We start from the raw sequence: 25,474 nt of genomic DNA on the forward strand, positions 1-25,474 counted from the left end.
ACCTTCCTTGGGGATGAGTAAAAATGCAAGCCACTGGGGAGTTTTCTGCATTTTGCTTATTAAGCTGTCTAGAAATTGCATGTGTATTGGTGTACTAAACCCCACTTCTGTAAAGTCACTGTACAAATCTTTTAAACTTCCCTGCAGAATAGATTGAAGTGAGAATTCCCTTCTCTTTGACTAGAGAAGCTGTGAAGCACAGTCCAATCTTTTGCAACGACCTGGCCTTTGAAAAGGGGTATCATTCTGTACCTCCTCACATTTTAGTGCAGGGAGAAGCTGGGCTGACAGTTACAAGTGCCCAGAGGCTAGGAGTGTTAGCACCTTCACTGCTTTCATGTACATACCCCTATGGTTCAGAAAAGCACTCTGCCTCCACCAGGAACTATGGGGCTGGAAATTCCAAATGTAATCTGCTGAAGTAAATGTTCTTAAACTGATTAGAGTACGGAGAGCTGGCTGCTCATGGGATGGCAGCTCTGCACATTCTGTTATGATGGAGAGTAAAAGTAGACAGCATGATTAGCGTCTTTCAAAAGGACAAAACAGCTTTGACAAAGAGAAGATAAACAAGGATTGCCATGACCACCTTCTACAGAGCAGGTCTCATCTGCTTTTAAACCCCTGAGCCTGCCATCTGATTCTAGGCCTTTTCCCTTTCACTCTAACCAAGCTTTTGTTTTCCCCCACCTGCCTTTCCACTTACCAGCCATCACCCACCTTTCTTTAATCATGTGAGCAGTTTAAAACCATTGCCTTGAATTATTCAGCTTGAGCTGCTATAAAACCACTTGCTCTCCACTACTCTCCTTGTCAAGTCTCAGGGCCTGTATTTTATATGAAGCCTTCACCTTTCCAGTATGTTTGATTAATTAAACTCCCAAGCCTACTTTGCTTTAGTGGGGACACCACTTCAAGGTAGTTTGAGACTCTGTGCAGGCTAGATTTACTAGAGGGATAGATCAGTGGTTTGAGAATAGGCCTGCTAAACCCAGCATTCTGAGTTCAATCCTTAAGGGGGCCATTTAGGGATACTGGGCAAAAATCTGTCAGGGATGGTTCTTGGTCCTGCTGTGAAGGCAGGGGACTGGAGGACCTTTCAAGGTCCCTTCCAGCTCTATGAGATAGGTATATCTCCAAATTATTTACAGTCAATCTAGTCTTTAATTATGGCCTTAAGGCATTAGTGAATTTGAACATCATATAGGCTAGTAACTAATTTTGCATCTAATGAATTACAGGTGACCTGCAAAGGAGACAAGAGGCCTTGTCTTAATTTTTTGGGGGAAGAGGATTCCAATTAACTGGATAGAGAGTAGGGTATCACAAATCAAGCATCTGAAATCTAATTGAGGGGAACTATTTTCACTTGCTTTCAAAACTTTTTTTTCAGCTATCAAACTTGCATGCCCCTCTGCTGCTGGAGGAGTCCAGCTGTTTGTTAAAGCCTCACAACCTGTTCTGTTGTAGTTAAGATCTGTGAGCTTACATTTCAGTCCTGAAAAAATCTCTAGCAAAATGTGAAACTTTACATTCCTGATATTTTTCAAGCAAACACTCCCAAAATTTCAAATTTCCTTTATACACCATCACAAAGGAGCAATTAGGGAGAAGCAGCAGCAGCTACTCTTCCTTTTCACTCTACTCTGTACTTATCAAGAAGGAAAAACACAAAATCTAGTTTTAAGTAGCTCCAGTAGCAGAGCTCTGTGGCTCTCAGCTAGAGCCAGTTGTACATTGGTATTAAACACCTGCTTGGTACTGTGCTCTAATGACTGATAATTTAGGTTAATTGGTGTCAATTATAAGGCTTGTTAGCTATCTAGATAAAAGCTAGTCCTAAAGACCTTTGCTATGGGGCAAAGCGAGGCTCCCTTTTCAAGGGAAGAAACGCCTGTGAAAAGCCACACCCTTTCATCTCCTCTTGTAGAAAGAAGCTAAGGTAAAGTCAAGCTGGGAGAGGCTGCTTCCTGCTTTTGTTGCTCTTATTGTATTGAGGTATGAATTGGGATGCAGAACTCTTGTTTCAACTGGGAGTATTTTTTTTTAAAGCTACCTCTTTCACAGGGGTTGCATAAGTGAGGAGGAAGCTTTTGAGATTCTCTTGTTTTCAAACAGTACAAAGGGGTGCTTACTAATTCACAAGCTCTACTTTATAAAAAAAAAAGGGGGGTAAGCTACTACACAACACAATATCTTCAAGTCACCTTTTACTGTACCTTTTTCATCCTGGTTTACTGCCATAGCATAGGGGGTTTTGTTTTAATCCTGAGGAAATTGACTAGGTCTCAGATGGATGTGAACCAGGGAGTAGCTACAGCAAAGTTATCAGTAAAGGTAGGTAGGAGAATCACCAGAGGAAGAACTAGAAGACGGCTGCCTACAGTGAATCTCCTCCCATGCTTTCCACTCGCAGCAACTACTTTTTCACTGAGAGCCAACTCTCTGTGTTATAACTTCCTGGCACTATGCAAGAGCACTACTGTGGTAAAGAGGCTTCCTGTAGACTATCTCAACAGCCAGAGGATGGGGTTAAGAGAAAGCAGAGGGTTTATTTTGGAGAGAAGGAAGTGTGTTGGAATAGAATCCTAGTCCTATATTGGGATTTGTAAATGCCCTGGATTAATATGCACTTCTGTAGTGTGGCTTACTGACGCATATACTCAACTGTAAGCATGTGACGTTAAGTGTAGACTGCAGCTGTTCCTGTAACATTTTTTGTAACCAGTAAATGTATAGTAATGTAAGGAATCCACTATTCCAGTTGTAAGTTCTACTCATACGAGCGATGATTCCTCTTTCCACACTAGTGTTACCTCACAGATTTACTTTAGTGTAACTGAGAAGAGAATCAGGCCCATGCTTCTCAGTGTGGGTGTAGTGAAGACTGTTCTCAGAGAAACTGTCTTTTACTGATAAAGGCTTAGATTTCTTCAAAAAGCATAAACATTATCCTGCTTGACCCCATAGAGACATTTTTACCAGATTGAAATAGATGGTTTAACAGAAACTACTTTCTAAACAGTGATGTTCTGTTGCTTGGTTTCAATTTACTGACCAAACCAGTTTCCTCATCATCTTAATTCTGGAGCGCTCATCTGTTTTAATAGTGAGAAAATATTCTGCAACAACACAGATCTGTGTCCATCCCCACCACAGCCTGCATGAAGAAATGAGTCCCTCTATTTGTAATAGAAACAAATACAACACCCAGTCAGTTACCCCCTCTTTAAAGCTATCACCATACCATTTATCTAGCAGCAGGAGCCAGTTGGCCTGTGGCTTTTCTATTCCATCGATTCCTATGCATTGTCCTTCTGTGACCTAATCACATTGCCCCATCAAACAAAACCAGGGGTTGGCATCACCATGTTGCACGGCAGCGGCCACTTGACAAAATTACTGTACTTAGTGATGGACATTAAGGGGGTTATGGCATTGTCATTCAGCATTTCTTGAAAAATTACCACAGCCCTCAATTTTTACCAGACATGTTCCTGAACAAAACTATTTTATAATCAAACAAAAACCACTGGGACTCTGGGTGTTTCTTTGCCTTATCAGGGTAAAAGAAGACAGCTTAGAAAAAGCACATTCGTACCATGCTTCTATTTACTGCTTGATATACCTATTAACAGTTTTCACTGTGCTTTTACCATTAACACAAGCCTTGCCTTGTGCTAACTGCTAATGACAAACTCCACCTTGCTCCAGCTGAATTAACATTGGCTTACAAAACCATTTTTATTTATGTTAGAACTGCAGCAGTTAGCTCTAGGGATTCAAACTTTATTGGCTAGAAAGTAGCACAATCATAGTACACAAATAACCGAATGAACCTGGTGGCATAGCACTGTCTACGTGAGCCAAGTTAGGGGACCAGATCTTGGAGCTTATGTCCAGGGCCAGTAGAAAGTGAGATGCTGGGGAGACAATCTGTGCCTTTTGAGGAGAAGTTAATGGCCACATTGTAATCATTTGCAGACCCACCAGGTACTGCTGCCTCCAGTAGTCTGCTGGCTAGAAGAGATGTGCCAGTCCTGGTAAATGGTGTCAATGAACTTCCTCACAGTACAATAGCTTCCATTCAGTTTCACACTAATTGTAGATAAAATATGAAGGGACATCACCAGACATTTTGCAATCAATTTGATTGGTGAACTACATAAATGTCCTATAGTCAGTCCTCATGACCCTGCTCAGAGGGATTGTCGTTGTACTGAGCCCTTCATATGCTCCCAGTTGTTATAGAGAGCATAGAGGCCAGTAAGCATCAAGCCTGCAAGGCCTCCTCGTGCTATTCCACGCACTCCACCTGGAAAAGAAGAATAAATAGCATTAAATAATACCCAGGGAAAGTATTTAGTTAGAGCAATTGGCTAGGCATCATTTAATCTAAGAGGATCTCAAATCCAACATGCTCTATGTGACTGCATCTTTTCCCCCTTTAAAGTGTAAGCTTATTCATGAAAGCAAAGCTCTCCCAAAGAGAGTACTTGTAGTTTTACTAGACTGTATGATAGAATCAGAAAGACCCATTATAACTGCCTATACAACTGTTATTAGCACTACTTATTTTAAACAGATGGTAAAGAGCTTTTGAAGCAAACAAACTCTCCATAGGTCATATCTTCTATATATTTCTCTTGTCTTTATGACTGGATGTTGATATGCAGATGAGACCTTTGCTGCTTTAGAATTAATCTCATGTTTATTCTAGCTCACCTGAAATCCTAATCCTGACTGTCAAATAAGGTAACTAAGGGGGAAGTGGGGGAGGGATAGCTCAGTGGTTTGAGCATTGGCCTGCTAAACCCAGGGTTGTTGTGAGCTCAATCCTTGAGGGGGCCATTTAGGGATCTGGGGCAAAAAGGGGACTGGACTCAATGACCTTGCAAGGTCCCTTCCAGTTCTATGAGATAGATAGATAGGTGAGGGAACAAGCAAACAACAGAAAAAACAGATGTGAACTTCTGCAACAGAACTTTTTTATATCTGACCCTAGTCCTTTAATTAGAAATTGAGAGTTAAACAAGACTGCATCTAGGTTTTTAAAGTTTAGCTAATTTTGGTAATTTGGAATAAATTGGGGAAATAGGATCAGTCATCAAGCATTTGAGGGGAATCACTGAATTGACTTACTTCACTCTCACTTAGGGTGACCAGACACCAAGTGTGAAAAATCGGGACGGGGGTGGGGGGGTAATAGGAGCCTATATAAGAAAAAGACCCCAAAATCGGGACTGTCCCTATAAAATCAGGACATCTGGTCACCCTACTCTCACTAGTATCAGGCAGTTGAGATCAAAGAAAAAGCAATGAAAAAACAATTTATCTAGCCACCACATAGTAACACAGAAATATAATAAAACCATTGACTCTCCTATGCCAAGTTTATTGTAAAAAATTTCTACTACTAATGGTAAAACGTGGGTTTAGCTACTCAATGGTCATAATATAATCAGATGACGTTTTCAGTCATTTGACAGTTAGCATTTCAGTTCTATGCCCTATTTAACATCCTGCTCTGTTAATCACAGTCAGATGGGCAAAAGCTGAATTCTAACAGTAAAATGGAGACTTCTGCAGTTTCCAATATCTAGTACCTTAAAGCTTCCTGGGAGAATTCCAGGAACACATTGTACATGCAATGGTATTAGGGACCATGACCTTAAACTGTTGGGAAAACTAAGTATTGGAACCTTCCGTGTTTACCAGGAGCAAGCCAAGTGAGAGACCAAGTCTGACATTTAGAAATAGATCACTTTCAGTTTTAGAGCTAGATATGAACTGCCTGCTAAATGGGAATTAGCAGAAGTACAAGGGGAATTTCACAAATTCTTCAGCCTTAAACAGAAAAAGGAATGTGTATCACGGTAATCTGTACCAATTAATCAGTTCCTCCTAGAACAACAAGGAGTCCGGTGGCACCTTAAAGACTAACATGCACAAATAAAACTAAGCTTTTGTGGGTAAAAAAATCCACTTCTTCAGACGCATGGAGTTTTCACTCCATGCGTCTGAAGAAGTGGCTTTTTTTACCCACGAAAGCTTATGCCCAAATAAATGTTAGTCTTTAAGATGCCACTGGACTCCTTGTTGTTTTTGTGGTACAGACTAACATGGCTACCCCTCTGATACTTAGTTCCTCCTAGGTCATTAGCTGTCTCCCCCTAAACTGCTCAAGGTTTTGTAGGTTACTTTTAGTGGGACAAATTGTTAGTTTCACCTAGATTGAGGCATTATTTGAGCTTTAAGATTAAGCAGAATCCCTCTGAAGCTGCTATGTCTTAAATCTATTTGCATTGGCCTAGGCATGTAATAAAACAAGGAAACAGCAAAGGGGATAACCGGTGACCCAACCTTACTTCCAGTCCTACCTTCTATAACTTTGCAGCCAGACTAGCTGTGCTTACCTAGCTACAAGATCTCTTGTTGGTAAGTGGGTCAAGAACTCAATTCTAGTTAGGCTCCTAAATAAGTACTGAGCCCCCAGCAGCTCCCAATGAAGTCTTTGGGAGGTGCCGAATGCTCAGCAGCATTAAAAGTTATCCTTATTTACCTAAAACAGGATTTAGGAGTGACTCTTATTTTTGAAAATTTGTCTTGGGTAAATAGCACAAGAGGAGGTAAAGAGCTGACAGGACATTTGTGCAAAAATAATCATCTCGGGGAAAGAACAATATCCCCCCACCCCCCCAATCCTAGGGAAAAACCCAAATGAAACCTTAGCTTATGCTGTGGGAAAGGATTTGCCATGGAGAATAATCAAGGGAAGGCGTTAACCAGTTAGGTGTAAAGGCAGATTAAAGGACATTGCAAGGTTTCACCTATTCACAGAACAAATACTACAGAAGCTAAACCACAGTGTAACTCCTCTTTCTAAAAATCCCATTCTCCCAATTGAGGGAGGTTGCAAGAGGGTCTGAGCTGATTTCTGACAGTAGGAAGCTATTTATTTAAAGACAGACATTTTATTTGGTTGTTGCCATGAGTCACTTGCCATGTCTAGCTATTTTTTTGTGCAGGTTTGGACTCTTCAATTCTCATGGCAATGTACTGCTTAGAGCATCTGAGGCAGAGCCAAAGTTTTCATGTAGGCAGGTCAGGCAGTTGAGTAACGAAGCCTCACACAAGCTTTTACAATCCTCTAACCACCACATGCTTCAGTGCAGAGTGGGTATTTGTGGGCAGCTTGGTGCCCCTTGTACTTTGCTGAAAGATTTAGGCTACGTCTTCACTACCCGCCGATCCGGCGGGTAGCAATCGGTCTATCGGGGATCGACTTACCGCGTCTAGTGAAGACGCGATAAAATCGATCCCTGATCGCTCTGCCGTCGACTCCGGAAATCCACCACGGCAAGAGGCGGCAGCGGAGTCGGCGGCAGCGGTCGACTTTCCCCCGTCCTCACAGCCAGGTAAGCCGACCTAAAATACGCAACTTCAGCTACGGTATTCACGTAGCTGAAGTTGCGTATCTTAGGTCGGACCCCCGTTGTAGTGTAGACCTAGCCTTAGAGTATGTTTCAGCAGAACAGCTTGTTTCATGTAATGGAAAGTGATGCATATGGTTTGTACAATGAGCCTTCCTGCTAACTGGAAAGCACAGGAACTGGGCATACTTAAGCCTCCAGATATCACTATTGAGTTCTGCAATTTCACGCTTACTTGTTTGGTGCAATTTGCCTCTGCTATCCAAAGCATTCACACACACAGGAGCGCAATGATAAAGGAGTATTCTCCCACTCCACCAAGTGGGTAGACTTGTATTTGAGTAAGACATTAAACCCTTCCTGCTCTGCTCTAGCCAGCAAACTGCAGTTTCACCAAACAAAACTAAGTTACTGGGCAGGAAATGCTAAGTGTTCTGACCTGATGACCTTGCTTAGAAATCACCCCACCCCCACCCCCAGGGTGCAAACTAAGTGATAGGCTGAATTCCCACTCCTCCCCTACAATCACTTTCTGCTACTCTTGATAGCAAGTTGCTTTGGCACACCCCCTCAGACATACATAGTTATGCAATTATCTCACTTTGACATGTGCAAGGTGAGGCTGAAAGAGTCAAAAAAGGGGCTTAATTTACTAGAATCCTATTAAACCATATCTTTAAGGGATAGCCAAGTAACAAAAGTTATTTAAGGAAATTGCCAAAGTTTCTAAGGATACATTTCCCATGCCTTAAGTTAGATGAGCTGTTGTCTGATGTATACTTTTAGCTTGATACAGCTTATCAAAGAATCCTGTCTGCTTACCATATCAGTGAGCGTGCATACTCATTCTGTCCCAGTTCATCTTACAATTTATTGCACAGCATACTTGCAGCACTCAGAGCACAACTCTCATACCAATTCACTGCCTCTTCACAAAAAGTGGAGCTGACAGAGCAGGGGAAATTATGTGCTCAAGCTGAAAGAGCTGGACAGGCACATTTTTAGCCTATTGTTTTCACTGACAAATAGATATAGGGGTTTCAGGCAACATTAATTCCTCATTTCCTGAAAGTTTAAAAAAGAAAACTAGGGGTCAGGAGCTGAAGAGAAGAAAATGCCAACATTGATAACTGCTGCCTATTACCTTAAAAGGTAGACATTAAAAACACTAAGCCAGAAATCTAGACATACAAAATATGTCAAGTAGAACAAGGCAGATAGTTAAATCTAAATATTTCATGGCTTCCAGTATCTGCCTCCCAAGAACTTAGAATGAGAAATAATCTTTTTTTCTTTTGCAGCCTGTAGAAGAAATAGCTTTAAAGGGCCTGATTTCCAGAGGTGATAAGCACCTTCAACTCCCACAGACTTAAAATGAAGCAGTAGTTAATTGGCATCTCTGAATCTGGCCCACTGCTTTTCATTTAAAAAAAACAAAACAAAACCCACATTTGTGTAGTTAAATGTAGGTCTATGCTAGGAAAATTTTCTAAAAGGTCACTACTGCCCCTGGGAGTTTTTAAAAGTTTCCAGGGTAGCAAAGGCCTGTTGGTATAGAAATTACTGAGGGAAAGCAGAGCTGAAGAAATGAACTGTTCTAGAGAAACAGCTCTGATTTCAGACTGCTGTAGCCAGACGCTAAGGCATGGTCTATACTTAAAACATAGGCTATGTCCACACGACAGACCGCACAGCCATACCACTGCAGCTGTGCTGCTGTAAGGTCTCCCACGTAGCCGCTCTGTGTGGACTTGGCATAGCGCTGTCTGCACCAGTGCTTTTGTCGGTGAAACTTACATTGGTCAGGGAGGGTTTTTCCCACTCCCCTGACCGACAAGTTTTACTGACAAAAGTGCTAGTGTAGACACAGCCTTAGGTTGACCTAGTTACATCTCTCAGGGCTGTGAACAATTTCACACCCTATACAATGCAATGCAGCTAGGTTGACCTCCCTCCTCACTGTAGCTGGATTACCTACATCAACGGGAAAACCCCTTATGTCAGTATAGGAAGTATCTACACTACAACAGCACAGCTACAGCACTTGAAACTAGGAAACTCCTTGTTTGGTGGCAGTGGTGGAAGAGAGACAGACTTCATTTTCTAAAGAAACTAAATTTTCATTAAAAAACCCCCCCAAAAACCACTTTACAGCCCCTGCATGGTTGTTAGCATCACCTTCTATATATTAACCAATGCGGTGCTATCTTCCTGAGTCTGTTAGCTCCTGTGTTTCCACTGGTGATATTCAGAACCCAGCAAGCAGCAGTGAAACTGAGAAGGTGCTCTATTTTACACTGCTGTTGCTACTTGAGAGAACTAAGATCAGGCATAAATCAGAGGCAACTGTTTAACCCCTGAATGGGTTGTATTTGAACCTCCTCCCTTGTGAAAAATACCCTTCCCTTCTTGTACCAGATGTGGAACATCTGTTGGATCAAAGCATGATTAAGAGTGAATCTGTCCACAACCTAATTCAGTTGAGTTTATTCATTTAGAACTCATCTCAAGGTGGCATCCAAGATGCTGACACTATAAAGAAGGCAGACCACACTAGTTGTTCATTATATTTCTAAAGTATCTGAATGGATTTCAATTTACAGCTAGGAACCAAAATCTTCTACAATAAATTTTATGTATGTTCTGAAGACAAGCAAGATATCACAGAGCCTGTATCTGCAGCAGGTTGCAAAATACCTCAAGGGTTTCTCCCTGAAGAAACATAATGGATTAAACAAGAGAACCTCTACTTCCTAGCAGATAAATTAAATTATAAAAAAAAAACAAAAAAACTAAGACCTGGATCAAGGAAACTGTAACAAATCGGGCCCCAGTTTGCAGGGCTCACTGTCTTGTGGTTTGTCTGTGTGGCTTCTTTTACAGCTAGACCAGTTCGCCTGAACTTCTGCCCATTACAACTACACCAAATTACTCTCTAGATCTAGCCTGGTCAGACTTTGTATTGGTAGCAATAAAGTGATTAGTCCTGTTTAATGAATTTAAGATTTGTTGACTTTCAGGGTTGTGTCCTGTATTTCTAAAATGATGACTGGTCCATTTTAGCTATTAACATGTATGGACCTCCTGATTGCTACAAATTAATATATATTTATTGCAATAGATTTAGGATCCAGAGACTCTAATCAGGATCACAGCCCCATTGTACTAGGTGTTGTACACATACATGGAAAGAGTCCCTTTCCCAAATGTTAGTGGCCTCCTTGCTGCCTCCCCAAAAGAAAAAGCTAAATACACTAAGACATTTACAAACTCGGCTCATGTTTTATGTTAAAGGTTAAGTTTCCTGCTGACTCAATTCACTGTGCAAAGAGCTTTGCTTTTATAGCTAAACAGGTAAATTGAAAACTGCCAAACTTGTTTTAAGCTTGACTGAAGTTTTCAGTGACCCTTGTTTTTGAATCAAAAGAAATGTTGCTGAATGAATGAGCCCACACAGAGAGAGGCTCAATATAAGCTTGAGTCTGAACATGTATGTGTGACGTTGCAGTCTATATGATTTTATAAAAATATGCTAATGAGTGAATATAATGTAACCGGAATATGCTTCATGCAAAAGGTGTCTTTATAAGCTTTGTAATGATACCTTACAATCTACTGAGTGTGTTCATCCTATTTCTATAAATGTATCACTCTTGTATCTAAAACTAGAAATATGAAATATAACTCAGAGGGCCTATTGTAATTATGCAAAGTGTGGGCAATTAATGGTGGTTTGGAATCTTGATGGCTCCCATCAACCAGGACAATTGACTGTGGATGGCTCTGTTTGCAGGCAAGCCTTCCTGTGAGTCAGGCTGGGAGGAATGAAGGCCTGGGGTCTTACAGTGACATGTGATCATATCACCTGAACTGGAATCCATCTTTAACCTGGTGCTTTTCCAGTGAGGAGGGGTGGGAACCCAGAGGGACAAAGGATTCCCGCCTTATGCAAAAGCTATATAAGTGGGTGGAACAGATCAAAGGTGGCAGCCATCATGAGAAATCCCCTAGCTACTACCTGAGCTGGAACAAGGGCTGTACCAGGGGAAAGGATTGTGCCCAGACTAGGAAGGCATCCAGTCTGTGAAAGAAACTTATTGAAACATCTCTGAGGGTGAGATCTTATCTGTACTCCGTTGTATCACTGTATTAGACATAGACTTGCGTGTTTATTTTATTTTGCTTGGTAATTCACTTTGTTTTGTCTGTTACTACTTGAAACCACTTAAATCCTACTTTCTGTGTTTAATAAAAACCACTTTTTACTTATTAATTAACTCAGAGTATGTATTAATACCTGGGGAGGCAAACAGCTGTGCATCTCTCTCTATCCGTGTTATAGAGGGCGAACAATTTGAGTTTACCCTGTATAAAGCTTACACAGGGTAAAAGGGATTTATTTGGGTTTAGACCCCATTAGGTGTTGGGCATCTGAGTGTTAAAGACAAGAACACTTCTGTTAGCTGCTTTCAGGTAAGCCTACAGCTGTTAGGGGATATGCAACCACAGAACAAAAACACTAACCCAGGAACCTATCCTTGCAACAAAGCCCGTTGCCAACTCTGTCCACATATCTATTCAAGTGACATCATCATAAGACCTAATCACATCAGCCACACCATCAGGGGCTAGTTCACCTGTACATCTACCAATGTGATATGTGCCAGCAATGCCCCTCTGCCATGTACATTGGCCAAACCAGACAGTCTCTACGCAAAAGAATAAATGGACACAAATCTGACATCAGGAATCATAACATTCAAAAACCAGTAGGAGAAAAACTTCAACCTCTCTGGCCACTCAGTAATAGACTAAAAGGTGGCAATTTTGCAACAGAAAAGCTTCAAAAACAGACTCCAACAAGAAACTGCTGAACTGGAATTAATATGCAAATTAGACACCATCAAGTTAGGCTTGAATAGAGACTGGGAATGGCTGAGCCATTACACACATGGAATCTATTTCTCCATGTTAAGTATTTTCACACCTCTTGCCAAACTGTCTGTAATGGGCTATCTTGATTATCACTACAAAAGTTTTCTCTCTTAATTAATTAGCCTCTTAGAGTTGGTAGGACAACTCCCACTTTTTCATGTTCTCTATATGTGTATATACATCTCCTTACTATATGTTCCATTCTATGCATCCAATGAAGTGGAGTGTAACCCACGAAAGCTTATGCTCAAATAAATTTGTTAGTCTCTAAGGTGCCACAAGTACTCCTGTTCTTTTTGTAGACCTGGGTCTGGGTTTGCAGCAGGCTAGCGAGTCTGGCTCAAACCAGGCAGGGCACTGAAGTCCTAAGCTGACGGGGCAGGAAAGCAGGGGCAGAATTAGTCTTGGCACATCAGTTGGCAGCTCCCAAGGGGGGTACTGTGATCTAACCTGTCACAGTATGCATCAGAACATCCACTGCAGTAATTCTGACCATAACAGATCAGTTCTTATTTCTGCCTATTTATAAGTGGCAAAACACCCAATAGGTAGATTTTTAAACAGAGGGGCGCAGAAAGAGACCCACCACCTGACTGTGTTTACGGGCTTTTCTGCTTTGGAATGTTTATACAGAAGTGAGACTTTGAATTTGAACTCATTTAAACCACTTCTCTGCAAATTATGATGACATCATGCAACCCAAGGGGGGGGGGGGGAAGAGAACAGGAAGAAGGAAGTGTTGACCTGTCTTTTTCTGAGATTATAAATCAGTTTACAAGACCACTTTTGGCAGGCAACAAGGGGGGGGGGGCGGAGGAGGAGTCAGTCTATAATTGAGCAGCATATGCTCCCTGATGACCTAGAGCGTTTTCCCAACAATTCTCCTGCTCCTTATAATACTGGTAAAAGGAACAGGAGAGGATTTCCTTTTGTCTATCATTAACCGTCTACTTAGAACATTCAGTGTAAAGTGTGATCTCAAAATGTGTCCCAACAAGCTGCAAGAGTAGTGTAGCAGTTAATACTGCACGTAACTAGCTCCAGTTGTAAAAAAATCTCTAATCACAGCACTTAAGCTTCATGCCACAGCATAAACAGAAAAGCTTAGATAACTTTTTCCAGAGTGGAAGCATGCACTCTTTGGCCAAAGTTCAATTCATTTTGTTGCTTAGTCATTTCTAAACATTTGCTAATCTAGACCGTGTGGAATAGCTAAATTCTGCAAAGGATTTTGTTGCAACATAGTTCCCTATTTTAACCTTGTGACATCTTTGTACGTGCATTTAAAACATTCATAAGGGGCAAAATGTGAGATCAAGGGTTAGCTTGGGGAATCAGTTTTCTAAGTAGCAGCATAATGCACTAGATGCCAACAATGGCCTTCCCGTGAGCTATTTCTGACCAGTTTTCCCCTCATCAAAAGCTAAGTCAATGCAGTTTTAAAAATCCAGTCAATAAGCAAGCTTCATAATGCAGACACAGAAATTTTCAATCCTGCAAGGCTACCACTGATACTGAGTCACAGTGCTACATCCATGCACTGCTGGGGAGGAGAAGGGGAAAGAGTCAGAGCTATGTAGAGCCTAGAAAGTGAAGATGGAAATCATTCCCTTCAACAAGTGTGAATATCATCTGTGAAGTTCTCACTTAAGGAATCAAAACTTATCATAAACCTTGGAAAGTTTCAATCACACCTATAGTGTAGCAGTTAATACTGTACTTAACTAGCTCCAGCGGAGTTTAATATCCCAATTGTTCTTAGGGGTTTTTGCATGTGGCATTTCATATGTAACAAAGTATAGAAAAATTACCTGAAGTGATATATTGGTACATACAGTGCTGTGAACAGAGGCAAACCATTATCTACACTGCCATTAGCTCAGTAGCTTTGGACATTAGAAGTTAAAGGAATACAACATTTTTTCTTCCTATTTGTCTTTTAGTAATATATAATGTATCTACTCATTCATAAGCAGAATATTTTTGGTAAAAAAGTGACGCATCAAAGAGCGGGGGTTGGCTTATAAATGGGTCTACACCAAAATTTGATGATTTTAAACTCTATGGAATCATTTAATTGAATATCTAATACACTGTCGTTTTGTTTACCTGGAGCATCTGCAGGCATGGAGCCCCTCAGCTCCCTGTGGCGCACCACTTCCTGCAGCTCCCATTGGCTGGGAACGGCAAACTGCGGACACTGGGAGCTGAGGGGCTCCGTGCCTGCAGACGCTCCAGGTAAACAAAATGTCCAGGTCCGCTAGCGGCTTACCCTAATGGGCCAGGAGCCAAAGTTTGCCAGCCCCTGAAATATAGGGTTGTCTTATGAAAGGGTCATACAGTTATGGATATTTTTACCTAACCATCTTGGGGGGTCAGCTTATAAACGAACGGGCTAATGAAAGAGTATATACTGTGTGTGTGTATTTTTTTTTTAAAGAAAATCAGTACACTGAAGATATACTGCAGGAACAATCCTGTCTTGGCAAGGGAAAGGCTAGGTGACCTTACAAGTTATCTATGCCTGTGCCACCCCAAATTTGGATTAAAGCAATGCACTCTCCGTGACATGACTGAGAGGGGCTATGGATAAAGGTTTATAAAATCATGAATCGTGTGGAGAAAATGAATAAGGAAGTGTTGTTTACCCCTTCACACAACATATGAATCAGGGATCACCTGATGAAATAAATAGGTAGAGCAGGTTTAAAACAAACCAAAGGAAGTACTTCTTCACAGAGTGCCCAGTCAACCTATGAAAGTTGTTGCCTAGGGATGTTGTGAAGGTCAAAAATATAACTGGACTAAAAAAAGAATTAGATAAATTCATGGAGGATAGGTCCCTCAATGGCTATTAGCCAGGATAGCCAGAGGTACAGCCCCATGCTCTGGGTATCCCTAAACGTCTGATTGCCAAATGCTGGGACTGGATGACAGGATGGATCACTTGATAATTGTGCTGTTCATTCCCTTTGAAGCATCTGGCATTGGTCACTGTCAGAAGACAGGAGACTGGGCTAGATGAACCATTGGTCTCACTCACTATGGTCATTCTTATGGCTTTACACTTGAAAACCAATGTGAAACTTCTGCTAGTGTAAAGTATGCCAGCCTGCCTGCTTAGTGGTGCTTCCTGCAGGAAATATCCCATCATCTTCCAATGCTCACTGTCAGTGTGCAATTCACAGTGGTGTTTGACTCAAAGTCCTACTGGCTTAGGAAACAAGTTACACAAGAAACAGTATAAGGTCTCTACAAAGGGTGATGTAATTATATTCCTAAAATTTACCTCCTACAATATACTAATTGTTTACTAATGTGATTTTATAACCCTCCTAATTACAATACCAAATTCTCTGTTGCCTAAGGAAAAAGGCTACTTAAAATTCTTAGGTTTTCATTTTTGTAGAATTTCATTTTTCTTTGAAATGGTTCGGTTACTATTATAAACAATATATACTTAGGGTTGTACTGTAATGGTAATGTCAACACAGATGTAACAAGCCTTGTGGATTGGGGGGGGCGGAAGAGATGCGGTATATCTTGATTTTTAGTAAGTCTTTTGATACGGTCTTGCGTGATCTTCTCATAAACAAACTAGGGAAATATAGCCTAGATGAAGCTACTATAAGGTGGGTGCATAACTGGTTGGAAAACTGTCCCCAGAGAGTAATCATCAGTGGTTCACTGTCAAGTTGGAAGGGCATATCGAGGGGGAGTGGGGGTACCGCTGGTACTTATGCTGGAGCATGAAACAGCTGATTTAAGGAGTCATCTTTTTGTGTGAAGATGGAATCCAAAACAAGGCCTACAATAGTTTGTACTGTATGTCTATCTAATAGAATTTTATAGGTCAGACCCCCCCAAAACACTTTGTTCCCTTAAACAATCTTTACTTCTCAGGTGGCTGAGGATACACTCAGTCTTTGGCCTCATTTTGCCTTAACAGGCACCAGAGATTTTAGGGTTATTATTATAACAATACATGTAATTAAGTGGTTGTGAATCTACTATATCACAGAATGTATTTTTCCACCATAAACATTCCCATACTTTTTAAATCCTAAATCCTCTAATTCTTAAGTGTAAGTCTACTCTGAAAAATGACTTTAAAAACAGCACTGTGGAGATTCATATCTGTTTAAATGATTTCCAGGTTAAATTTACCCAGTTTACATAGGCAATTTTCCAGTCCTACAAACTCCATATGGCTTCTTTCATTCTCATACATCAGCACTGATAGATTCTGCAAGCCAAACTATGCCTTGAGTGCCACCTGTGTACCACATTGTCTTTTAGAGGCTTTTAACAAATCTAATATATATGAAGGAATAAAACCGCTCACATTCTTTGCTGTGTTGGTTGACACTAAAGTCCTGTGTGTGCTCAGAGTTGTATCTGTGGAAACAACTTTGCTGAGTACAAATATGCCCTTTTTATATAGTCACTCTTCAGAGCAGAACTGCACTTTAAAAACCCAAGTTTACATTCATGCTTTACATATCTTTGGCAAAAATATTTATATTATCTTCTCAGTCTACCTGTGCATTTGTATAACATTCCTGTCATGGTCCCAGCAGCTACTGTGTTCAGGTCATCTTCGGCACCTCGTGTTTTCTCTACGATGACTCCAAATGCGCTGTAAAGCAATGCTGGAAGAGGAATTAAAGTTATTGGTAAAATATCAAAATATTTGCACCAAATTACCTTGCCATCCATGTTCTAGAAGAGATAAGATTAACCAGGCCTTGGATTCTGGTCTCAATGCAGCCGTCAAAGCTATCCCTCCTGAGCTTACATTCATATTTTTCCATTTCTGGTGGAGTCTTTGCAACTTCCCTTTACTCCTGCTATTAATGCCTTTTCAGTCTTTAACATTACCTCACTTCTATTCTATAAGGAAGATATCTATGTCTATCCTCATTCTAAATTAGGATTCTCAGAATTTTCAACTGCTCTGTTTCTGTCTGCATATAATAATTTTGTCCCTAAAGCTGAAGTGTTGCACCACCTTACACCCTTAGTTAACAGGAAAGCATCAGTCTGAGGGACTGTCTCCGTGGCAAAAGGGAATCTATGAACTCATAGTATGGGTGCATGAGCCCAAGCCAGCAAACAAACTAATCCCTGGTATAACGTAACAGTATCTAGAATCTTCATATAGGGCGAAGACGAGTAAAGAACTTCATATCACTCAAAACAATATAGATACAATACTGTTAGTTATTCTTGCTGCTCTAAAAGCCAGATTATGATACCTTTGCTCACATGATTGTACTTTACTCCTCCAAAACCCACCGCACTTAAAATGCTACTGAATATGAGCAAGGATATTAATCTGGCCTTAAATGTGCAGTATTAGAGGAAAAAAATCTTGTTCAACAGAATCCTTCAAAATGGATCACTCCATGAATGGACAACTGTAACATTACCGAACCATCTCTGTTTAGCAGAGACTCTTGAAAATTAACACAAACAGCAAGGTGGAAGAGGAGAGGGTTGCTCCTTATTTTTGACACACACACAAAGCACTCCACACGGAGAAAAAGCATGGAGCTTCTACAGCACCTAGCACAGGAGAAGCCAGAACCAACTCATGTCCTGCTTGGCACCCTTAAGGACTATAATATGCTAAGTAGGAAGGTCATGTTCTATATGAAATTTGCAAACTAGAATGCATGCCAATATAACAAACACTGAAGGAAGATTACTCAAGAAAACAAACACAGCTGTGAAGAATCTGTTAATATATCACTTATCACACTGGAACCTTGAACTGCAACATGCAGCACCTTTTTCAGACGTGTTTTTATCTATATTGTTTTTGTTTTATAATCAGGTAATAGGTAAACCTAAAAGAGAACTGCCATAATGGAAAAGACCCAAGGTTCATCTAGTCCAGTATCCTGTCTGACAGTGGCCAGTACCAGATGTGGGATAATCTGCTCCCCACATTGTGTCATCCAGATTTCTAATGGTTACAGATGTGCTTCAGGATTTAAGCCTAAGGTTCAATATCTCTGCCAAAAATTGGTGTAAATTATAACTCTGGATATCTGTAAAATTATCCAGTCCTTTTTAGAATCTTAAATTCTTGGCATCAACTTCCTGGCATCAAATTCCATAGTTTAATTACACATTCTGTGAAAAGTAATCCCTTGGATCAGTTTTTTTTGAATTTCCTACCTTTCAACTTAATTGAATATCCCCTTGTTCTTGTGTGAAACAGGGAGAACAGAAGTTCCTGATCTACCTTTTCTAGACCACTCATTTTATCAACTTTTATCATGTCCCAACTTTAGTCTTATTTCTAAGGTAAACAACCCCAATCTTTTCAATCTCTCTTGAGGCCCTTGATCATTCTTGTTGTTCTCCTCTGGAGTCCTTTTAGTTATGCAATGTCCTTTTAGGGTATGTCTACACTGCAGCTGGGAGTAAGCCTCTCAGCTGGTAATACAGACTTGTGATAGCAGGCTAAAAATAGCAATGTGGACATTACAGCTCAGGCTTTCAAGTTTAGGGGGTTGTGTGCGCTTGAGAGCCTGAGTTGCAGCCTGAGCCCTGCTAGCTTGAGTCTATTTACCCGGGGTTAGGAGGATCGCTCCAAGCTGCAGTGCAGACATATCCTAAGAAACTGGATAGCCAATACTGTACACAGTATTCCAGATGAGGGTGCACAATTGATTTATATAAAAGCATTATTTTATTACTCACCATCCCATTCCTTATGCATCCTAACATCTTGTTAGCTTTAACTGCAGCTGCGCTGAAGCGGAGGTCTTCACTGAGCTTCCTACAACACCACCTAAATCCCTTTCTTGGGCCGACATAGTTTTGCACCATACAGGGTTCTAAATTAACTAATCTATATATGTCCCTCCAATGTGCATTACTACTTTGCATTTAGCAACACTGAATTTCTTTTGCTATCTACAATGCTAGAGAGACCGATACAAAGAAATCTTTTTAGGATGTCTATTGTCCTTAATTACTCCTGTTGATCCAGCTGGCCCACTGATTTTTGTTCAGTCTTCTTACTTCTGATATATTAAAACAACCCCCCTTAGTTGGTTATTTTTACATTATTAGCTATTTGGTCTTCAAAATCCATTTTGGACTTTCAAATTTCTCTCACTTAATGTTTGCTTTATTTTTCAGAGACAGAAAAAATGGTGACTAATGACTAAGCAGTTGTCATAATACACATGAAAGGCTGAGAGAATAAGTTCAAGCTAATTCTACAAACGTCTCTCTGATCAGAGGACTAGAGAATTTCGGTGCCCAACTTCAGACACCTGAAAGGGGCCTAGTTTTCAGGCAGTGCAGAGCACCACTCTCTGAAAAACTGAGCCTTTTAGATGTCTTAGGCCTGGTCTACACTAGGAGTTTGTCGAATTTAGCACCGTTACATCGAATTAACTCTGCACCCGTCCACACCACGAAGCTATTTAGTTCGACATAGAGGTCTCTTAAATTCGACTTCTGTACTCCTCCCCAACGAGGGGAGTAGCGCTAAATTCGACATGGCCATGTCGAATTAGGCTAGGTGTGGATGGAAATCGACGGTAATAGCTCCGGGAGCTATTCCACAGTGCACCACTCTGTTGACGCTCTGGACAGCAGTCCGAGCTCGGATGCTCTGACCAGCCACACAGGAAAAGCCCTGGGAAAATTTGAATTCCTTTTCCTGTCTGGGCAGTTTGAATCTCATTTCCTGTTTGGACATCGTGGCACGCTCAGCAGCACTGGCAACGATGCAGAGCTCTCCAGCAGAGATGGCCATGCAATCTCAGAATAGAAAGAGGGCCCCAGCATGGACTGATCGGGAAGTCTTGGATCTGATCGCTGTGTGGGGCGATGAGTCCGTGCTTTCCGAGCTGCGATCGAAAAGACGGAATGCAAAGATCTACGAGAAGATCTCTAAAGCCATGGCAGAGAGAGGATACAGCCGGGATGCAACGCAGTGCCGCGTGAAAATCAAGGAGCTGAGACAAGGCTACCAGAAGACCAAAGAGGCAAACGGACGCTCCGGATCCCAGCCCCAGACATCCCGTTTCTACGAGGCACTGCATTCCATCCTAGGTGCGGCCGCCACCACTACCCCACCACTGACCGTGGACTCTGAGGATGGGATATTGTCGACGGCCGCTTCCTCGGACATGTTAGCGGACTGGGAAGATGAGGAGGACGAGGCAGTCGACAGCGCTTACAATGCTGATTTCCCCAACAGCCAGGATCTCTTCATCACCCTTACAGAGATCCCCTACCAACTGTCCCCAGGCGTTAACCCGGACACAGAATCAGGGGAAGGATCAGTCAGTAAGTGTTTTAAACATGTAAACATTTATTTTTAACAGAACAGGAATATTAACAATATTAACAATGGGTTTTTCATGATTAGTTTGCCCTAGACGCTTCACGTTTCAGTCCTTGGCAGTGCAACTACTGAAAAAAAATCTAACAATGTCCGGTTTAGCATGATTGTTTTGCCCTAGGCGCTCTACTGTTTAGTCCCTGCCAGTGCAGCTACAGTAAAATCCGGTCTATATGTCCGGGGATAGAGCATAAATCCTCCTGGGACATCTCCACGAAGCTCTCCTGGAGGTAATTGGAAAGCCTTTGCATCAGGTTCCTGGGGAGAGCGGCCTTATTGGGTCCTCCATGGTACGAAAACGTTTCCGCGCCAGGAGACAAGCAAGTACTCCGGGATCATTGCCTTGCAGAGCATGGCAGCATACGGCCCTGGTCTTTGCATGCTTTCCCGAAGCATCCTTTCTTTCTCCGTCTCTGAAATCCTCATCAGAGTGATGTCGCTCACGGTGACCTGCTTTGAATTAGGTAGGGGAATGTTAGTATTGGGACTGCTTGCCTGTTCCTTTACAGAACTGTAACCGGCAGTTTACAGCCACACGGTGGAGGCAGGAGAGGGGCAGCATACAGGGATCTTTCCCTGGGACAGCCGCGAGGGGGTGGGACAGGGGCAGAGTTCATGCTTGCCGGATTGCTGGCAGCAGGGACTGGCATTGCTTTGAACATGAAAGGAGGCCAGTGCTGCTATTAAAGTTTTAAGCAGCACAAGTCTACGGCTTACCATGTCGGCCTGCTACACAAATTCCGCTGTCCTGCCCCGCTTCTCTGATCTGCACTGCAAGACCCCAGGCACTGAATGCGAAGGCCGAAAATTCGACCTTGTCCTGAGTGCGCATGTGATAGGTGCTGTGCATGGTCTTGTTCACAGAGAAAGACTATGTTCTTTGTTCACAACTATATTTATCTGAGGAATTCACTCCCTTTTTCCCATCCCACAGCTGCGACTGTCTCCCGACCTAGCCTGGCATCACACTCCCAGAGGCTAGCGCAGATTAGGCGTAGGAAGAAGAGGACACGGGAGGACATGTTCTCGGAACTTATGGGCTGCTCCCGAGCCCAGGCAGCCCAGCAGACCCAGTGGAGGGAGAACTTGTCCCAAATGCACCGATCACACATGGAACGGGAGGAGAGGTGGCGGCAGGAAGACCAGCAGGTGACTCAAACGCTGCTTGGACTAATGAGGGAGCAAACGGACACGCTCCGGTGCCTTGTGGATGTTCTGCAGGACCGGAGGCAGGAGGACAGAGCCCCGCTGCAGTCTATCAGTAACCGCCCTCCCCCGCCACAAAGTCCCATACCCCCTCACCCAAAGTCCCAAGAAGGAGGGGCGGCAGAGTCCGTGAAAACTCACTCCACCCCTGCAGACTGCTCAAGTACCAGAAGGCTCTCATTCCCCAAAATTTGATAAGTCCTTTCCTTCCCGCCTCACCCAAGCCCCCGTCCCAGTTTCATCCCCCAGTTTCATGTGTAGTTGCTAATAAAAAATACGTTTCTGTTAATTACTGTTTCCATCATGTTCTTTTAGAGGAGAGTCTGTCTGAAGGGGGGGAAGGGGGTTGGTAATTGGACAGGACAGTCACCTTTACCAGGGTACAGAGGCGGGGGCAGGTTCAGCAGAAGGTCACACACACATTGCAGTCACTAGGCACCCTGGTCAGACTGGGAGGTGGTTTTCATGTTCTGGGGGGGGGGGGGGGGGTGAGGTGTGTGTGTGTCTATGTGACTTTGTGGCGGGGGAGGGGGGTTAGAGATCTTATGCAGCGGTCCTTAGCCTGGATCACAGAGCCACGCAGCAAGGGATCTGTAACCGTCCTCCACTGCCACAAAGTCACATAGCCCCCACACACAGAGTCCTGAAAAGGAGGGGTGGCAGGCTCCGTTGAAACAACCAGTCCACCACTGTGGACCGCTCTAGGAGCAGGATCCTGTCATTCCTCGAGTTTAGAAGCGTTCTTTCCATCACTAAGCCCGCTCCCCACCACAGTCTGCATCCCAGTTTCAACACTTTACCGCGAAATCCGTAATAAAGAAAACGGTGTTAATTAACAAAGTTCCATTTATTTTATTTTTAAATGTGTGTTGGAAGGGGGGGAACGGGGTATGTAACTGGACAGGATAGTCAACATTAACTGGGTAAAGAAACGGGGGCAGGTTCAGCTTCTCTTTAAACAAACTTAATAGTCACAGGTTACCCTGCTCACTGAGGAACCTAGCTTTCAAAGCCTCCCGGATGCACAGCGCGTCCCGCTGGGCTCTTCTAATCGCACGGCTGTCTGGCTGGGCGTAATCAGCAGCCAGGCTATTTGCCTCAACCTCCCACCCCGCCATAAAGGTCTCCCCCTTGGTCTCACAGAGATTGTAGAGCACACAGCAAGCTGCAATAACAATGGGGATATTGGTTTCGCTGAGATCAGAGCGAGTCAGTAAGCTTCTCCATCTCCCCTTGAGACGTCCAAAAGCACACTCCACCACCATTCTGCACTTGCTCAGATGGTAGTTGAAGAGTTCTTTTTCACTGTCCAGGGCGCCTGTATAGGGCTTCATGAGCCAGGGCATTAGCGGGTAGGCTGGGTCCCCGAGGATCACTATAGGCATCTCCACATCCCCAAGAGTTATTTTGTGGTCCGGGAAGTAAATACCTTCCTGCAGCCGTCTAAACAGACCAGAGTTCCTGAAAACACGAGCATCATGAACCTTGCCCGGCCATCCGACGTTGATGTTTGTAAAACGTCCCCTATGGTCCACCAGTGCTTGCAGCACCATTGAAAAGTAGCCCTTTCGGTTAATGTACTGGCTGGCCTGGTGCTCCGGTCCCAGGATAGGGATGTGAGTTCCATCTATAGCCCCACCGCAGTTTGGGAATCCCATCGCGGCGAAGCCATCTATGATGACCTGCACGTTTCCCAGGGTCACTACCTTTGAGAGCAGTAGCTCAACGATTGCGTTGGCTACTTGCATGACAACAACCCCCACGGTAGATTTGCCCACGCCAAAGTGGTTCGCGACTGACCAGTAGCTGTCCGGCGTCTCTATGGCCACTCGCTTCTGGACAGTCAGGGCTGCTCGCATCCGGGTGTCATTGCGCTTCAGGGCAGGGGACAGCAACTCACAAAGTTCGAGGAAAGTCCCCTTCCACATGCGAAAGTTTCGCAGCCACTGTGATTCATCCCAGACCTGCAGCACTATGCGGTCCCACCAGTCCGTGCTTGTTTCCCGGGCCCAGAATCGCCGTTCCACAACATCAGCATGACCCATTGCCACCATGATGTCCTCGGCGCGGGGTCCCGTGCTTTGTGACAGGTCTGTGCCACTCTCAGACTTCAGGTCCTCACCGCGCTGCCGTAGCCTCCTCGCCCGATTTCTCAGCATCTGCCTCTGGGAAAGGTGGATGATAAGCTGCGAGGTGTTGACAACGGCCATAACTGCAGCAATGGTCGCAGCGGGCTCCATGCTCGCAGTGCTGTGGCGTCCGCGCTGTCAATGACCAGAAAAGTGCGCGAACTGATTTCCCGCCGGCGCTTTCAGGGAGGGAGGGCGGGAGTGACGGTTGGATGACGACAGTTACCCAAAAGCACCCTCGACACATTTTTTTCCCCAGAAGGCATTGGGGGCTCGACCCAGAATTCCAATGGGCAGCGGGGACTGCGGGAACTGTGGGATAGCTGCCCACAGTGCACCGCTTCCAATGTCGACGCTTGCCCCGTTAGTGTGGACTCACAAAGTCGAATTACTGTCCTTAGTGTGGACACACACATTCGACTTTGTAATATCGATTCCACATATTCGATTTAAGTAAAATCGAACTACTCCCGTAGTGTACACATACCCTTAAAGTTGAGACCCAAAATCACTAGCTCTGACTGAAAAATTTAGCCATAGGCTACATCAACTCATTTACTATGCCAAGAAACCAAAAGGTGTTTTAATTTGCTTCAAACCCTTTGTACATTGTTTAGTTTCAGATAACAGTTTGACTTACCCAAGGATCCCAGAGTGTTGGCCCATACAGCTCCTTGCCTTGTCACCATATTTAAAATTCTGATTTAAAAAAAAAAAAAAAAAAAAAAAGCATTGTTTAATAAAACTTAAATACCTTATTTATTAATCAGGTGCCTATGGGCCCTAATCAAGATGAGGATTGCATGGTACTAAGCACAATAGAATACACATTTAATTCTATATATTTAGTATGGTAATAACTATAGTATGAGGACCATTCCCTCATCCCCATCCCCACCCTAGAGCCTGCACAACCATCCCAGAGCCCTGTCCCTCATCAGAGGAGATCATGTATTCTTAAAACTTTTTTTTCTCTAGAGAGACATGTATATGACTTCCTACAAGCCCGCCTCAAGTTTAAATGATACATCCCTGATGCCAGTCTTCATGTCTGGAGACCGTTTAAAACAGGTTCTTAGGTTTGACCTCTGGTGCTGCTGTTCAGTTCAAAACATTGTTTCTTTACTTAAAAATGCTGCTTTCCACTTCTGGGAAACGCAAAATGACAGTCAAATGGAAAATGACCATCTACTAGTGCAGTGGTTTTCAAACTTTTTTCTGTGGACCCAGTTGAAGAGAATTGTTGATGCCCGTGACCCAATGGAGCTGGGGATGAGGAGTTTGGGGTGTCGGAAGGGGCTCTGGGCTGGGAATGAGGGGCTTGGGGGGTTTGGGAGGGGGTCGGGGCTCTGGGCTGGGAATGAGGGGCTTGGGGTGCAGAAAGGGATTACGGGTTT

The 25,474-nt window shown here is 43.1% G+C and overlaps 1 protein-coding gene across 1 annotated transcript in view; it reads right to left on the reverse strand.

Annotated features, from left to right (window-relative positions):
- Positions 1 to 3,715: 3,715 nt before the first annotated feature.
- The window catches only part of TIMM23B (translocase of inner mitochondrial membrane 23 homolog B), a 40,351-nt gene continuing 18,592 nt past the window's right edge, over positions 3,716 to 25,474 (reverse strand). The window contains exons 5-7 of the mRNA XM_065408606.1: positions 24,718 to 24,776; positions 16,910 to 17,020; positions 3,716 to 4,315 (exon numbers count right to left, since the gene is read on the reverse strand). Of these exons, the coding sequence (XP_065264678.1) occupies positions 4,200 to 4,315; positions 16,910 to 17,020; positions 24,718 to 24,776 (286 nt within the window). The 3' untranslated portion in view covers positions 3,716 to 4,199. The remainder of the gene's footprint in view (positions 4,316 to 16,909; positions 17,021 to 24,717; positions 24,777 to 25,474) is intronic.

This window comes from Emys orbicularis, chromosome 7 (assembly GCF_028017835.1).
Source record: "Emys orbicularis isolate rEmyOrb1 chromosome 7, rEmyOrb1.hap1, whole genome shotgun sequence".
NCBI classification, from domain to species: Eukaryota; Metazoa; Chordata; order Testudines; family Emydidae; genus Emys; species Emys orbicularis.